Source organism: Perna viridis, chromosome 6 (assembly GCF_037379345.1).
Source record: "Perna viridis isolate PV_CMFRI_1.1 ecotype Kerala chromosome 6, ASM3737934v1, whole genome shotgun sequence".
NCBI lineage: Eukaryota > Metazoa > Mollusca > Bivalvia > Mytilida > Mytilidae > Perna > Perna viridis.
Genome location: NC_142450.1, coordinates 8,972,074 through 8,990,018, shown reverse-complemented (window position 1 = coordinate 8,990,018; position 17,945 = coordinate 8,972,074). Strand labels below are relative to the sequence as shown.

The window sequence follows — 17,945 nt, the reverse complement described above, 5'->3', positions numbered from 1 at the left end:
TGACCCCTGGAAGGCCCCAACCCCTCCCCCTCCTGTTTTTGTTGCAAAATTTAGGCAAAAATCTGGAACATCACTTCACTTTGTCTGTTGTCGTTAAAAATTTTCAAAACTCTTCTCCTCTGAAACTACTGGATCAATCATTGAAACCAATCTTGGTTTGGATGCTCCTTAGGGTATTGTGCAAAGCACTGATGTGGTTAATATGCTGTACCATGTTGGAGTTATTGCCCTTTTTATAGGTTTCTTTTCACTATTTTTATTGTTATTTCTTTAAACATCTTCTCTAAAATTACTGGATAAATTAGAGCCAAGCTTGGTCTGAATGTTTCGTACAATATTGTGCATAAAACTGGTGGGGATTTTTGGTGCATTGAAAAATATGGCAGCTGTTACTGAAATAGAACATAGGGGTCAGTCAGAAGTTTTTAACATATGTTTCAAAAGCTGTTAGGTTTAGCCAAATTTTGACTGGTTAAAAGTGTTCAGCATGATTAGATCTATCTGTGGTCAAATTTTCATGTTAATCTGTTGCTGAAGCCATAAGTTAATAAAAACTTGACAACTTGAAAGGCGGAAAATAACCTTTTTTTTATTTTTAGCTATTGTAATTCATGTGGGTATCCTTCTTTTGCACCAATTGGATAAAAAATGTAGTTAATTGTGCCATGCCAAAATTTTTTTCACCATAGCTGAATTGTGCTATAAAGAAAGACTACCTTTTGAGCCAGTTTACACGTAAAATATCTTTAAAGGTAGTAACATCAAATATTTAAAAAATATACAGATGTTGTCCGCTGTGAGATTCAAACTCTTTGACTGATTGCTGATACAGTCTTTGATTTAGCTTTTCTTTAATCTGAAGATAAATCAGTCATTGTCAGTGATAGTTTTACAGAGCGCAGTTGAGCAGTTTTTAGATTACATATTAATAACATACATTCCACAATCAATTAAGGGCAATAGTTCCTACAACAGGCCCAAGGCCTTTCATGATCATTACAATGAGCAATTTGTCATACATTAATTTTTTCATCATAATAATACATGTATTAAGATAATTTCAAATTTACCTGTATATTGCACACAAGGATTCTTATTTTTTGGGGCAATTCAACTATGAAATTTGAAAAATAATCTAGTGCAAAAAGATTTCTGGCACAAATGAGTTGTGATGGAAATGAATCCCATTTTGGTGAAAAAGGAGATCATCCATTCATTTAAAACCTGAAAATGTAATCCTTATAACTTAGGATGAAGCATGTCAAGCGTTTATTCCCCCTGTCCCCTTTGTAAAAAAGTTTGTTATGTTTATAGGAACCACACTGCCTCTCTCTCTGACCAATAAGGTTATTTGTTCACATATTTCATGCAGGCAGGAATGTTGTTCACATTTTTCTTTTTTGCAGGAAGGAGTGTAGCTATTCCTAGGTGTTTACAATTGGTGATATTCTTACTATAAGGTTTCAATGACATGTGCTATAACCTTGTAAAGGCAAATTTTTTTCTTGTAAGCAACTCAAAAACTTTATATGTAGATATGCATAATGGATTTAGTGGGAGATAATCCTGCTACAAGATTTAACCTGTGTAACTTCTCATAAACCACTTAAGGGATTGTGATAAAATTTCATAGAATTATGAAAAGCAATGATGTTATTCTCCTCAGTTACTTCCATTAGTGAAAATTTTCTAAGGTATCTAAAAAATGGATAAAAGATAATTCCAAATAAACCTTATAATTTCCTAGTTGGTATAGTCTGAGTGATGTATATGGTGCTTCTTTTCAAAACTATTCAGATTGAAACTATTTCTGTCTTGTATTTTTTTTTTTGGTTATATTTGATAATATCAATGACTTTTAACGACAGGCTAAAGGTTTTTTTATGAGCAACTCGGCAGGTATTTCTAGAAAAGCAGAGGACGCTTACCCTACCGATGTACCTGGTCCATGCTCCCAGTTTTTAGTGGAGTCCGAGTTGCTCATTTGCTTTTGTTACTTTGTATGTATGATTTTGGTTACTTTATATTCTTTGTTGTGTATGTCTGTTTTCCATGTCTGGTCTTTGTCCCTGGATTACATTCTTTTGATTATCACTATAACCTTGGTTCTTTTGATTACTCTTTGTACTGTAGAAATATTAATTTTCGCAGTGTACTAAGTTTCGCTGTGAACATGAAAGCATGAAAAATAGTACCCGCGGAGTTGATTTTTAACACTCAATGAGACTTATCAATTTTTGAATGAGAGAAAATTGATGCCAGCAAATATGTTCACTTGGCAGAATATGCAAAAATTTGCAACCACGAAAAATTAATGTTTACAGTACTTCATTGTTTGAAATTTCCCAATTTAAAAAAAAAAACACACTTTTAAAAAGAGAATCATTTCTTATATAGATATATATAGGACTTTCTTTAACAGGATATAATAAATAATGGTGTGTTTTGTACGTTGCAGGTCGTGACAGAGTGTTTAATACACCACTTAGTGAGCAAGGTATAGTAGCCTTTGGTATAGGAATAGCCACTGCTGGATCTACTGCTATTGCTGAAATACAGTTTGCAGATTACATTTTCCCTGCTTTTGATCAGGTAAACTCAAAAGTTATAATAATTAGAGTTATGCCCCTTAGACTGAACAACATGGCTGTCTAACCTACCATTTTTTGTCCTTTTTTTAAAGACTTTTCATTTCAATAGTTTGCCACTTTAGTAAAATATTAATTATGTTTTATTGTTATTAAAAATTGCTGTTTCAAAAAGATGTCAAGTGTAATTACAGAATTTTTTTGCAATGCAATTTGGGACTAATAAATATCTGTCACACCTTTAATTACTCTTATTCCTTAATTTGATTGATTTTTTTAAATAAGAATTTACATCAGTTTTTCAGGTTGCAATCTTAAAATTCAGGGACAAGTTTGAAAACTATTGACGGGTGGCATATATGTGAGAGCTAACACCCTTGGAAATTGAAATTTTCTCAAAATTTCTTTCGCAAGCCCTCTCACAACTACAGTTTTCAATGGATTTGGTTGAAATTATACCAAAACTTGCTACATTTATCATGAATCTCTTAGACAAGTTAGAAAGCTATAAAAGACTTGCTAATATTTTGAAAGTTATCTCCCTTGAAGAGTTAAATTCAGAAAGTTTTCTGTTTCCCCTTGCACACTCTCATTTCCAAAAATTTATTTGAATATAGTTAGTGTATACCAAATGTTGTACTAATAAATAACATAACATTCAGCAAATATGTTTTTGATGAAATCTATCATTCTATGCCCATTTTACTTTCAAAATTTGGCAGGAGACATGGTCTATTTATATTACTTTTTTTTTTTTTATGCAGTTACAATTTTTAGATGAATCTTTTGTTGAAACCTTTTATAAAGCATGCTTTGTTATTATTTCAATAAAAAATGAATAAAATAACTCAACATAAACCACTATTTTACAGATAACTAATGAAGCAGCCAAATTCCGTTATAGGACAGGGAACATCTATGACTGTGGGAAGTTGACAATTCGAGCACCAATAGGAGCTGTAGGACATGGAGCATTATACCATTCCCAAAGTCCTGAAGCTTTTTTCGCTCACATTCCTGGAATTAAGGTGGATATTTGTTTTTGAATTTTAACACAAAAGAATGGATTTACTCTTTCATGCAGTCTTTAAGATAATCTTATGGACCTACATCCAATATGATTTGGTATATGCTTTTTAAAATTTGCTGGTTTTAAACAGAACAGAAAATATGGGTAAAAGAAAAGACTGTGGAGTTATTAAAAGCTAGTGTAAAAGTTTGCTCAAATTTGAACTAAAATTTTTATTAACACTTTCTTTTATGTAAAGGAAAGAATATTTTACAAAATGTTAACATCAATTTACCACTTACATAAAGAAAATGTTTATAAATTTATTCAAACAGATGTTGCACACTTCCTGTAACTCAGCATAGCTTATTCTGATACTCAGAGGAATCTGTTTCTCTTTATACTACTAGTGGCTGGGTCAATTGGTCTGGCCATCTGTACATCATTGTCTTGGTCAGTTGGTCTGTGGGTCTGTACGTCATTTCTTTTTATACCAATAGTGGCTGAGTCAATTGGTCTGTCCATCTGTATGTCATTCCTCTTTATACTACTAGTGGCTGGGTCAATCGGTCTGTCGATCTAAACGTCACTCCTTTTGTACTAGTAGTGTCTTGGTCAATCAGTCTGTCTGTCTATACATCACTGCTCTTTAAACTATTGATGTCTTGGTCAGTTGGTCTGTCCATATGTGTGTCATTCCTCTATATACTAGTATTGTCTTGGTCAATTGGTCTTTCCATCTGTACATCATTCCTCTTTATACTTGTAGTGGCTGGGTCTATTGGCCAGTCCATTTATATGTCACTCCTCTTTATACTAGTAGTGTCGGTCAATTCGTCTGTTGGTCTGTACATCATTCCTCTTTATACTAATTTTGGTTTGATCTTTCCTCTATCCTAGTAGTGTGTTGGTCAATTGGTCTGTCCATCTGTACATCATTCCTCTTTGTACTAGTAGTGTTGTGGTCAATTGGTCTGTCCATCTGTTTGTCATTCCTCTTTGTACTAGTAGTGTCTTGGTCAGTTGGTCTGTCGGTCTGTACGTCATTCCTCTTTATACTTGTAGTGTCTTGGTCAATTGGTTTGTCCATCTGTTTGTCATTCCTCTTTATACTGATTGTGGCCTGGTCAGTTGGTCTGTTCATTTGAACGTTTGTCTATCTTGTGTAGATGGTACCTACTTTGAGTACTCTGTAACTAAAAAAGAATAGAACCAATAGGATTCAAATTTTTGGATGTGTTTAAAAACATATTGAGGATTTGCACCTTTTATGGAGAAATTTGTCAAATATTAAATATGAATTTTATCTATTTTTTTTCAATAGTATCCATTTTATGTCAGTAGTATAATCAAAAGTACATTTATTAGGTAATTTGTAACCTACATTGTAGTGTATTGACTTGCTAACTGTTAATGCATATATTGAAGACATTTATATGCTGAAAAGTGCTGTAAACAGTGAAATTTTCACAAACAGACTATTTAAATTTATTTCATCATATTTGAACTTTTTCTGTGCAGTCAATGTGTTGAAAATATTGCTACACATATCTTCATTTGCACAACTTCATTTTTCCTTATGATCCCTTCTTTCAATCAGAAACCAATCTTATGTAAATAATTTTGAGTCAGTTCACAGATTTTGTTGAAATATTCAAAAAGTGTAGATAGTGTAGTGTGAAGGTTTAAAGATGATTCAGACAGTTAAAGTTGATATATTTTAGTCTATGTGTCAATATTTCCATTAGTATAGTTTCTACACCTAAGGTTTAGAGGTGCTGAAGCATTTTTCTAAAAAGACAGGGTTACACTATAATAATAAAAACTTCGAAAGTATGTATCACATTTGGCTCATCATAACCCTTGCAAAAAAAAGGTTTTGGTAAATATTCGTATTATTCTTTCTGTCTGTTGTTCTACTCACATGTCTATTATCCTGCATGATTGAAGATATTAACTTTCCAATGCCAAAAAAAGGGGGATGTTCAACTTGACAGATTAAGTCTTGAAGTAGTAACATTCTCTCTTTAGCTCACCTGGCTGTAGGCCGTGTGATATTTGCAAGTAACATTCTCTCTTTAGCTCACCTGGCTGTAGGCCGTGTGATATTTGCATATATCTCGAAAACCGTTGGGTTTAACCGAATTCAGACAGAGGTAATGGTATTGAGTATGATGAGATCTATCTGTGGTGAAACTTTGGTGAAAATCTCTTGTCCCATGTTGAAATTGTTGCCCTTTTTGGGCGTTTTTTTGCTGTTTTTGATGTTAATACTTTTAAAAATCTTCTCAGAAACTACTATACAGAATTCAATGAAAGTTGGCATTTTTGTTTTTTAAGTTTATCCCAAACAAAATGACTGTATGGATTTTTGATCAATTAAAAAACATGGCCATCATTACTAAAAATAGAACATAGGGGTCAGACAGTAGTTGTTTGCATATACCTCCAAAATCATTAGGTTTAGTCAATATCTTTCGATTGCTGAAATGATCCTTATCTAAGGCCTACTAAAGTCTCCAAGGGATCAAAGTTGTCAGACAACTCCATGTAAGAGTGATTGCCCTTGAGAGGTGAAAAATGACTTTAGACTATTGGCATCCGTCGTCATTGTTAACAATTATACAAAACTCTTCTCCTAAAACTCTTCTCCTCTGAAACTACTTGACTAATTAAAACCAAACTTGGTATGAATGGGGTATACTGCATAGAACTGATGTGGGGATTTTTGATTCGTAGAAAAACATGCCCGCCATAATAAAAATAGAATATAGGGGTCAGACAATAGTTTTTCACATAAATCTCTTAAACCGTTAGGTTTATCCAATTTCTTCCAATAGCTGAAATGATCCATATTATTAGGACTACAAAAGTCTTCAGACTCCTTGTAAGAGTTATTGCTCTTGAAAGGGGAAAAATGACTTTTTTTTAATAGTTTTCAGTCAATATCTTGAAAACTATGATAGATTAAAAGAAACTTTCAATTGTTGAAAAGATCTTGTGATAGTCCTACCAAAGACGTCTTTAGTCAAAATTGTTGGACAACTTCTTGTTTAATTTATTGCCTTTGAAAGGCAAAATTCAAGAAGATGAGCGATTCAGGCTCCTGGGAGCCTCTTGTTTTTTACAGTATTTTGAGAACAATAATAGAAACAATGAATCTTTCAATTGCTGAAATGATTCTTATGTAAAGGCCTACAAAAGTTTCCAGGGATAAAGTTGTCAGATGACTCCATGTAAGAGTTATTGCCCTTGAAAGGCAAAAAATTACATTTTTAGCAGTTTTCAGTCAATAGATAGAATAAAACTTTCAATTGATGAAATTATCCTTATGATATGTCCTTCCAAAGTCTTTGTGAAGTCAAAATTGTCAGACAACTCCTTGTTAGAGTTATTGCCTTTGAAAGGCAAAAATTTAACCATGTGAGTGATTCCGGCTCCTGGGAGCCTCTTGTTTATTTATTGTTTTTTACATTTTTTTATTATCATTTTTATCAAATGTGTTGCTTTTTACAGGTAGTGATTCCAAGGGGTCCATATCAAGCTAAAGGATTATTATTATCTTGCATCAGGGACAATAATCCTTGTATATTCTTTGAACCAAAAATATTATACAGATCTGCAATAGAGGAAGTTCCTTCTGGAGATTATACATTACCACTGGGAAAAGCAGAAATAATTTTGGATGGTAGGTTAATATTAACCAAAAGTTGGATTTTTTTATTTTGTTTCTTCTGTTACCTGTGGTTTCCACTTTGTAAGGCATAATAACACTTTGACGAACCCTTTGTCAGTTTGCAGATAGTGGATGAATTTATTTCTATCAAGTCTGTAAAAGGCACTTAGATTTAGGTCCTCATATTTAAAAGCTTAGTTACCTTATCCGTTCCTTTTTCTATCCTCTCAGTGAATCCTCTGAGAACCGTTATTAGATTTTAGGGTTTCCATTAGTGTTACATAGACTTTGCTGTTACCTCAGATCAGTGTTTTCCCCAAGTTTTCACCTAAAAGGTTAAATAAGAATTTGAACAGGACAAATTTATTAATTCTGAATTAAATGATATGTGATTCTTTCCACTTGAACTGGCCAGACAGGTGTTTGAAGCATGCAAATAGGTCTCCTACCTGTTCCAAATGAGAACACTGCCTCAGATATATGAAATAGGCTAGGTACTGGTATGTACATCTCCATCTAAACAAAATAGTTCTACTGAACATTATTTTTTAAGTGGACTGTTTGTATTTTTATGTATTTTGAGTCCAATATTTTACAAAATCTAAGATTTCCAGAACATTATAAATGAATATTTGATGACATTTGAGCTAACCATTATCATTGTACACCATAGGATGATTAGCTGTCAGATGTACCTACATTTTGTCTACTTTTTTATTTGCTTTAATGACTGCAAGTAAATAACAAACGTGATACAGGATTCAGTGCTGTGGGTTAAAAACTGTACATGTTTTTAAATCAGACTTTTTTGGTACTTTCAAAATATCTTTTTATTCTGGTTCAAATAGTAGATGCACCATGATTTTTATTCAATAAGATGCATTATATTGAAATGGTTTATAACAGGGACAGTGTACAATGAGTCATAAAATACTGTTAATTATATAGAAACAGTAATCTTAGTGTCAAAAATAAAATCATTATGCATTAACATAATAGACTGGTCTAGTTTTTTTCAGTATTATGGTTGAAAAACCAAGTACACTCAATTTAAAAAAAATACAATTTAAATTTCAGAAGTACAAATTACAAATCATGTCATGTGTAGAAATAACAGTGTGAGAAAGTATAACACAGTAGTAACTTGATCTTCTTTGATTCTTGGATGCAATGTTGATAATAGGTATAAATTTCTTCTGGGAGGTAGAAAAAATAAATGAAAGCAAAAATAATCGTTAGGCGTGTCCAAAAATAGATACTTGTTTATTATATTTTGTAAGGTTATAAAAAGCATCTGATTTTGTTAAGAGAAAAATCAGCCAAGGAAGTCAGTTCTGTTTAAATGAATCAGAGTTTGAGAATTTATTGTTAACCTGTTCAAAATTTCAGTTAAACGTTGTTCAATGTACTTTGTCTTACGGGGGTACCTAACATCTTCTTTAAATTTATTTGGCTCATTTTCATTCCTTGAAATTTTATTCAGTGTTTGAATTTGATAAAAAAAAAAAGCAAAATACATTGTATATAAATTTCAAGGAATTTTAACCACATGTTTCATAGGTATAATTTCAATGAACTTTATCAACAAAACTTTTGATCACTAAGATACTTTGAGTTTTATATCAGAATTCACAAAATAAAATATTTTGCTGATTTTTACTGAGCAGTTTTCCTATGTTTTGTGTATCCCACTAAAAAAGTAATTTAATCATTAAATTTATAATTGATAGTATTTAATCACAGACAAATATCTTGATTTGTAGAAAGAAGAATTTTTTTATAGAAATCAATGTCAATGCACTTGATCATGTATTATTGATAATAAAACTTCCTAGTTTGTATACAAAATTCTTTGTAAGTTTGCTTCCTATGTTAACAAATTTTTTTGGTTCTTTTTTATACAAATAAAAAAAAAATGGTCATAAAATGATATGATCATACTGTCTATTGGCTTCTGTAGACATTTGCTGTCAACACAATTTTTCTTATAAATGTACAGATCTCTTTGACATTGTACAGTAAGGTGCCATACCACAAAAGAAAAACTGGAATCTACATTAGGGGTTATGACTGTAGGAATTTTGCCTTACTAAATTGTTTATCGTGTAGATTTCTAGTCTTACTGTCTGTACTTCTGTCTTTTCAGTCCATTCATCACATCTGATTGTTCTGTAATCTCATTTATACACACACACTTTATTTCCCCTCATATTAAACCTTAAATGACTTTGTTTTGTCTTTCCTCTAAGTTAATGTCAGAAACATAATTGTAATAGAAATTGACTAAACAGAGTATTTATAGAACATCATTCTATTGTGCCACATTTTTGGTTGTTGGCTTATATCTATTGAATTTTCAATCCATGGATGTTCTTACTAATAGTTAATTTTAGGGTCAGAGGCTTAGTCACATTGTTGTATATGGACTTTGACCTATGAATCTTCTTAGCTATTAAAATGACTTTTTTTCTACTGGTAGAAAAAAGTCATTTTGATAGCTAGATAGAAGATGACAATACTAAATATTACAGTAGTTTTTTTTTCTTTTTCTTTTTTTTTTTTATAAAACAGAGATGTTAAATGATATTTTTGCAAACAAGAAATGATTAGAAAAATTTCAATTGATATGTCCCGTCTATTTTTCTTTTGATTATATATAAGCATGTGAAAAGTTGTTTAAATGCCTATATAACGTATGTTAAAGTTGTTTTTAAATCTTGTGTAGTGCCTGTGAACATATACATGCTTTCTCATAAAATATTTTTAGTCTTAAAAAACATTTATTTTTAATAAAAATATATTAAGAAACTCAAGAACATGTTTTTGTCCTATGACGCAAATATAAAATTTTTCTTTCCACGTCATTTATTCCTTGATGTCAGAGTTGATACAATAATTGTTGTTTTTATTGAAGATTTAATTTGATACTCTGATAGAAGATAATGCCTTCCATCACGAAACTACTTCTAAAGATATCCCCTACTTTGTTGTAGGTGGATTTGGTTGACTTATCATCCCAAAGATAGATCTAATAAAGAAAACAGTTTGAGAAAATGCCAATTTGTCCATTTTAAAAGTATAAGGAGAGTTGTATGTTTTTGATGTTTTGTCCTTTTTATGGGTCAGAAAGATTTATATAGAGATAAATAAATAGACAAATGGTGTACTCTTGCATCAAATATAAAGGGGGCATTTTGAGTTCAATCTGTTGACTTGAATAAATCTTATCTGATTAAAATACAAATTTATGTCTTTTTTAAAAAACAAAGTTGGAAGCATTACATTAGTGAGTGTATGAGTGTTTTAATGGGTTTCATATTTTTTTCTTTGTGTATGTATTATAATGGTTATCTTATATTTTTTGTTGTGTGTGATTGTTATCCATGTCTGGTCTTTGTCAATGGATTACATTCTTTTGATTTCTGCTAGAATTACTCTATCAAAGACCAGCTCAAGTGTTTCTTTTTTGTATTTTTGTTTGTTTTTTTTTTTTTGTAAATGTTTGTCCTCTTTTCAAAATAGTACCAGTTAGCATAAAGTTCACTGAAGATTGTATGACCCTTGCATGGAAGCACAGCGATTTTTTTATATTTGAATTAGATCCAAAATAAGGATGCCAAGAGTATGAATATTTTCACACATTTCCACCATAACTTCCCAAATCCTGCTGTTGATTTTTTTTTTAATGTGACATGTCAGGTCAGGGCTTAATTACCAAATAAGGCGGGAAAAATTCTTCTTTAACTCCAAAATTTACTTCTCAATTTTTGTTAAGAAATATGTCAATTTGGGACTCATGTAACCAGCTGTATGATGAAAAATAATTGTCTTACAAATTTTCCAGTTTGTTTTATACATGTCTTTCAATGCTTTTTCCACAATTTGAAAGACACCTGTGTAGGCATCTTTTAAAGACAGTTAATAAAAGAAAAGAGATTTCTAAATTGGAATTATTGAGTGTAAGCTTAAAAATAAAGTACATATGGATAGGGTGTAAGCTTGTAAATAATGGATGCAAACTTATACAATTATAGGACCTGAACATGATTACATAAAGAAGTAACACATGGAAATACAAATGGCTAGAGCATAGAAATATAATGGGCCTAGCATGGAAACATGAAGGGCTAGAAAATAGAAATATAATGGGCCTTAAGCATGGAAACATGAAGGGCTAGAGAATAGAAATATAATGGGCCTTAGCATGGAAACATGAAGGGGTAGAGAATAGTAATATAATGGGCCTTAGCATGGAAACATGAAGGGCTAGAGAATAGCAATATAATGGGCCTAGCCTGGAACATGAAGGGCTAGAGAATAGAAATATAATGGGCCTAGCCTGGAACATGAAGGGCTAGAGAATAGAAATATAATAGGCCTAGCCTGGAACATGAAGAGCTAGAAAATAGAAATATAATGGTGTCTCCATGGAAACATGTGGATCTGAGCTTGGAATGATAAGGGTTCAAGGTTGGAGTCATATTTTGTCAGGAGTTCATCGGTAGAAACAGGAATCCTGTATTACCTCACTCTAACAATTTTATGATAGTTGATGTTTTTTCATAGTTTACATTTTTCTGTTTTCTTTCATTTACAGACATGATTTGTTCTTTTGATTACCCTGATGATCCTTAATTTTTATTTGTATGTTCATGAATATACATTGATTTTTTTTCAATTTGATCCAAAAAGAAAAACATTTTATTGTTTTGATTTATCTTCTGAATATGGTAATTTGCATGTCCATATCTACACTTGGAAAATATTAAATGGTGAAAATATTAGTGGGGATATCCATGAGCATTGAGTATCCATGAGTTCGTAATGTTTATTCTAGGTGATGATGTAACGTTGGTGGGATATGGAACACAGATCCATGTACTCAGAGAAGTGGCCAACATGGCCCAGGAGAAGTTGAATGTCTCATGTGAAGTTATAGATCTAAGAACAATACTACCGTGGGATGAGGAAACTGTGATCAGTGTAAGAAGTTTTTTTTTTCATAAAAGTGATTTTTCTCTTTTCTTTATCTCTCAAGCAGAAATGTGAGTCATGATGAGAAATGAGGAAATCATTTGAAAAGACATTCATCGCTTCACCTTTTTTATTTAACTTTTAACAATAAGTTACTACAATAATAAGTTAAATACATTGTGTATTTTTTTCATAATATTTAATTTTGTAAGACAAGTAAGAGACTTTCCTGTCAGGGACTGTTTTTGCACAGCATGATCTTATAAACACTTCCCACTAATTATAATTTCCTTCCCCACACAATTATGCTAGGACAGAAAATTATCTGTCAGAAAGGTTAAAATGTCTCTGTTAAGATAGAGTCCCATCATTATTGAACTACATGCACATCTTGATATTGTCTTTCCAGAAGTACATGCTATTGTGATCAGTTAATCATCAGTGCTGCATCACATGTTTTAACCTTATATTTATGGCTTGAGAAAAGCAGAAAAATAAATCTGAGTGAAGTGGATCAATGGTCAATAGTGATTATTGTATTGCTATTAGTTGTAGGGCTTCAAAATAGAGGAGCACATGACTAATAAGCAATCCTACATCCTTAAAAATAACAAGTGTAGCAAAAGATGTTCTTAGGGTATCCTGCATAAAATGTGTGTTTGGATTTTTATCCATTAGAAAGAGTAATCAAGGGAACCGAGATTCTAGCGGAAATCAAAAGAATGTAATCCAGGGACAAAGACCAGACATGGAAAAGACACACACAACAGACAACATGAATTAACTAAAATAATACATATGAAGTAACAAAAGTAAATGAGCAACTCAGACTCCACTTAAAACTGGGAGCATGGACCAGGTGCACTGGTAGGGTAAGCCCAAACATTGGGGTAAAACATTAGGGTAAAGCATCTTACTTGAAGGTATATCTTATAAACTATGAGGGAGAGCTCTAACAAATGTCTCCATTGAGTCAATGTTGAAGAATAACATCTTGTAAGAGTTATTGCCCTTGAAAGGCAAAGTATGGCATTTTTTTTGCATTTTTAGCCAATATTTTGAAAATAGATGAAAAAAAAATGGCAATTAATGAAATTTTCCTTATAAAAAGGCTTACAAAAGTCTCCATTGGGTCAAAGTTGTATGACGACTCCTTGTTAGAGTATTTGACCCAATACCTCGAAAATCATAATAGATCAAAAAAACTTTCAATTGATGAGGTGATCACTATAAGGCCTACAAATGTCTCCATGGGTTGAAATTGTAAAAAGAAGAAAAGAGAGAACTTCTAATTTGATATGAAACCACATGTGCATTAATGTTTTTCAGTCAGTAAAGAAAACTGGGCGTTGTTTAGTATCACATGAAGCACCAATCACAATGGGTTTTGCTGCAGAAATAGCAGCTACAATTCAGGTAGGTATTTTCACTGAGGCTATTACTTAAGTATAAGTTTTTGTAAGAATCAGGCAAAATAGAAAAAATCAGAAACATGCATGTCAAACACCCATTGACCTGACAATATTATTTCACCCAAGGATGCTTTCTATATTTGAAAAGACCATTATTTGATCTTAGCATTTCTGGATTTGCTTAGAAATTCTTCAAAATGTTAGAAAATTAGGTTTTGGACAGAGTTGGCTGCCCTTGAAATGTTCATTTTCATTGCATTTCAATGAAATTATACCTCATACCAACATGATATGGACAATCTTGTCTTTTTTTCCTTGATTCTGATAGTGCAGATAGGCAAACTAAACTTTGTTTTTTTTTTGTTTTTTTGTTTTATACCATGTTACCATGTTTCATCCACTGCCTGATTCTTACAGAGACTGACACTAAGTACCACATAAACATGTATTCCATTCAAGTTAAAATGTACAAAATATTATTTAAATTAAGAATCTGTAGAGGGCTGATTTAGAAATAGTTCTATGTGTTAACACATGGTATCACATGTTGAGGTGAACTATGGTCTATGAAAAAAACATCTAAGACAAGCTATTTGCATTTTGCTTTGAAAAAAAATTAGATGATTGTTCTGATTTATTACTGTTTATCTCCCAGTAGCCAAAGATTATTGAAGTGAATTTTGTCCATCACTTTTCATCATTCAGTTGTTCAGCAATAAATTTTGAAGTTGTTTTGATATATATTTATTAAAACTAAGTAAAGAAATTGATTTAGTTTAAATTTTTTGGCGGAGTTGTGGCCCTTGGACTTTTATCCATTTTCAGCAGACTTGTGGCCCTTGGACTTTTATCCATTTTCAGCAGTTCTGAATTTTTGTGTCAGTGATTTGGAATTTTGACTGGATGTATTGTTTGAAGTTATATTTTTATTATTACTTTGAATTAATACTGTTTTGGACAGACCTATAATCCTTTTATTTTTGTGGCTCTTATTTGATAAAATAGCATTGTTTATATTTTTGATAAATTTGTTATTTTTACCTGTAAGGTTTTTTTTAAATTTAATTTAAAATACAAATATGTACAAATGTATCATATTTCTTATTATTAGCTCACCTGGCCCGAAGGGCAGTATCAGCCATTACCATCACTCAATTAACTTTTCATCTTTATCTGAAACCACTTGTTTGATTTTAATGAAAGTTGATATATTCCTTATGGTACCCTGCACAACAACTAAATTGGGTCAGAGTTGTAGGATAACTCCTTTTTAGAATTATTTCAATTGAAATATGAAAAAAAATTGTGTTTTTATAGTTTTTTACCAATTTTCTAAAAACTAAAGTAGACACGTAAGGTAAGAAACTTTCAATTGATAAAATGATCCTTATGATAAGACCTTGAAAAGTCTCCATAGGGTTGAAATTGTAGAACCATACTTTGTAAACAGTTATTTTCCTTGAAAGGTAAAACATCCTCCAGATGGGTGATTCAGGCTCCTAAGAGTCTCTTGTGTCAAATCCATTTTCCAACATAATCTGAAAGTATACTTCAGAAAATATTAAAGTTAAAACACAATACAGTACATACAGTCTAGATGAATGTTAGTTATGTTGATCTTAATGGGTTCTTATTTTCTTGCAATAAATAAATGGTTATAAACTTCTAATACACCTTTTCTTAACAACTAAAGGGTAGTCAATGAGCAGATATACTAACCAGAAAGTAGGTTTTGGGTTAGAACAAAAGAATTATCCTTCAGGAGTTGTCCACTACCCAACAGTTATCACTAAAAGGTCCATTACTATTAACACTACAGTTTATTAAAGACTTACTTTTTATTTCAGGAGGAGTGTTTTTTACATCTGGAAGCTCCTGTACAGAGAATATGTGGTTATGACACACCTTTTCCTCATGTGTTTGAAGCGTTTTATATACCTGACAAACTTAGGTGTTTAGAAGCTATAAAAAAATTGGTCAATTACGGATAACTATTTATTAAGACTAAATGGATATGTTGATAGAATCTCAAAAGTTATAGATGTGTATTTGATTCATCGAGTGTAATCAATTCTGGGAAATTGTATGCTGGTATATTTATATTTAGTTGTGGATTTGCATGCTGAAAAGAGACATATTTATATATATATACGTCTCAGAATGTGACTCTACACTGCTCCATCGGATCATATTGATACAGGGAAGATAACGTAAACTTGACATCGTTGGGAATTTTTCAGACCCTTATATATATATATATATATATATATATATATGCTTATTGGTTTACATGCATTAAGGTGAGAAGTTTTGAAGTAACTTTTTTGGACTTAAATTCCTTATTTATATTTTTGTAGTTGTACTCTCAAACTGGTTGTCTCAGTATAAACACTTTAGCAAAGCTACCTCACCTTATAGTTTATACTAAGGTTCTTCATGTCTATTGCTTCAAAATGGTGGTTTTTAGCTGTTCAATATAAAAAAATGTGTATTACAAAATTATCAGGAGCTCATGTTTTCAGTTCTGTTATTTTAAATTGCGTATGGATAATAATTGAGTGAAATGAAAATATTTTGTACTGTTTTTTTTTATGTCAAATGGCTGATGTATAAGAACTATAATTGTGATATTGAAAAACAGATTTCAATCAGAACACCTCAGCCTTCCTAGTTACACAAAAGAAAAACCTCGGAGGCACTAGGCAGATGGATCTGTTCGGAATTTGACCAATCCAATTCTAAAGTTATAGTCAAACTGGTTGAATTTTTTACCATTACTTTTTCTTAGCTTCTTGCTTTGTGCCAAAATTCTTGGTAGAGTGGTTGTTCTTTATTTTTAGTGATATCCAACTAGAATTTTTAGCGCCACCTGGTGGATAGAACTACTTTGATTCGTGTATGACTAAAATTCAGGCAAATTTTTCAAGAAAAAAATTTCCTTTCTGCATCACAGGTTATTTTTTAATGCAGTGGAAATGGTTTAGTAGTTCCGATTGAAACAGATTTGTGCATGAAATATTAAAACGTTTTCCTTTAGTGTGCTGATAATGTTAATGTTCTTGTCTAACTTGTATGGAGAACATTTACATTACAGTTTTAATACTTTAATTTAATTCTGTGGTTTTCTTGACAAATTTACTTAATGTATTTTCCTTCACAAGGAACAAATCAATACAGAGTAAAATATAACATAACTATTCTTTTGTTTTTGATCAATTTCCAGTGAAGACTTCCAAGCAATGACAGCAGCATGTGGCCCTGTCTTCACAGAAAAAGCCAACCAATTAAAAGCGAGGTTAAAAAAAAGTCAATATTCCGCCAAAAAATAATGCATTATAGTACCATATTTCAGAAAAAAAATCCTCCAAAACATTCTTTGATTGAACCACACCATTGTGTCTCTTTTTTATTATTCTTAGCAATTATACAATAATTGATTTTACTGAGGATTTTATTTTAAGATATTTATTTTGACTGACATGACACAGGTGCATTGATTTGCTCCATTTTTCAATGTCATTAATTCATGTAGTTTTAGTAATTTTAAACAAAAGAAATAGGTTCTTGTACTCGTGAATAGTGAAGATTGGGATATCTTCCATTCGTGCGAGAAATTCTAAATCTATGCCTTTCCCTCATTCTCTACACTCCACTTGGGAAAAGGCGGAATTTCTCACACTCAATGAAGATATCTCAGATCTTCACTACGCACTCGTTTAAGAACCTAATAATCTTACATCTTGTTATAAATTATTCCACTATCATAACCTTGTAAACATGTCCTCACACATGCACATGTTGACTGGTGTCCTTTTCATCAGATAACAAAGAGTTATTCCTCTTTGAACATTACAGCAGCTTTCTAACACACAGGCTGAAGGGCAGTTTTTAAAACTAGTATATGAACAGCTGTGAATTTGACTGAAAGCAGGGGAGGATGTTAGGTAGCATTCTAACCATGCTCGGAGTTGCACTTTTTCATGCACCAAATTTAGTGAAACTTTGAAATAAAAGGTGAAACTCTGAGGAAATATTGGTTTTATATACATATATACATATATATATATATATTATATACATGTACCTTAAAAGCAAGATCATTGCAATGTTAGTGCAAGTAAAGAATTGTAAAAAGTATGTTTTAAGCTATCTGGAATGATTCAAGGGATTGTTTTTTCCCCTCAGTACTAACTGGCTTTTCCTCAAAAATGCATATTTGGCTCAAATTTTAAGAATCAAGATGCAGAAAGAGCAAATATTTTAACTTTCGGAACAGTTCATGTGGG

General features: G+C 31.6%; 1 protein-coding gene and 1 long non-coding RNA gene across 3 annotated transcripts in view; one reads left to right on the top strand and one right to left on the bottom strand.

Moving 5' to 3' along the window:
- Window positions 1-16,856, top strand: part of LOC148613539 (2-oxoisovalerate dehydrogenase subunit beta, mitochondrial-like) — a 28,040-nt gene extending 11,184 nt beyond the window's left edge. For both annotated transcript variants that reach the window (XM_088586903.1, XM_088586902.1), the window contains 6 exons: window positions 2,459-2,592; window positions 3,461-3,616; window positions 7,114-7,285; window positions 12,111-12,256; window positions 13,577-13,663; window positions 15,507-16,856. In XM_088586903.1, coding sequence (XP_088443029.1) covers window positions 2,459-2,592; window positions 3,461-3,616; window positions 7,114-7,285; window positions 12,111-12,256; window positions 13,577-13,663; window positions 15,507-15,650 — 839 coding nt within the window. In that variant the 3' untranslated portion in view covers window positions 15,651-16,856. The remainder of the gene's footprint in view (window positions 1-2,458; window positions 2,593-3,460; window positions 3,617-7,113; window positions 7,286-12,110; window positions 12,257-13,576; window positions 13,664-15,506) is intronic.
- LOC148613540 (uncharacterized) lies at window positions 3,902-7,601 on the bottom strand. The gene is made up of 2 exons (XR_015923410.1): window positions 7,476-7,601; window positions 3,902-4,793 (listed from the first exon to the last, which is right to left on the bottom strand). It is a non-coding gene; the product is annotated as an uncharacterized LOC148613540 (long non-coding RNA).
- Window positions 16,857-17,945: the final 1,089 nt, after the last annotated feature.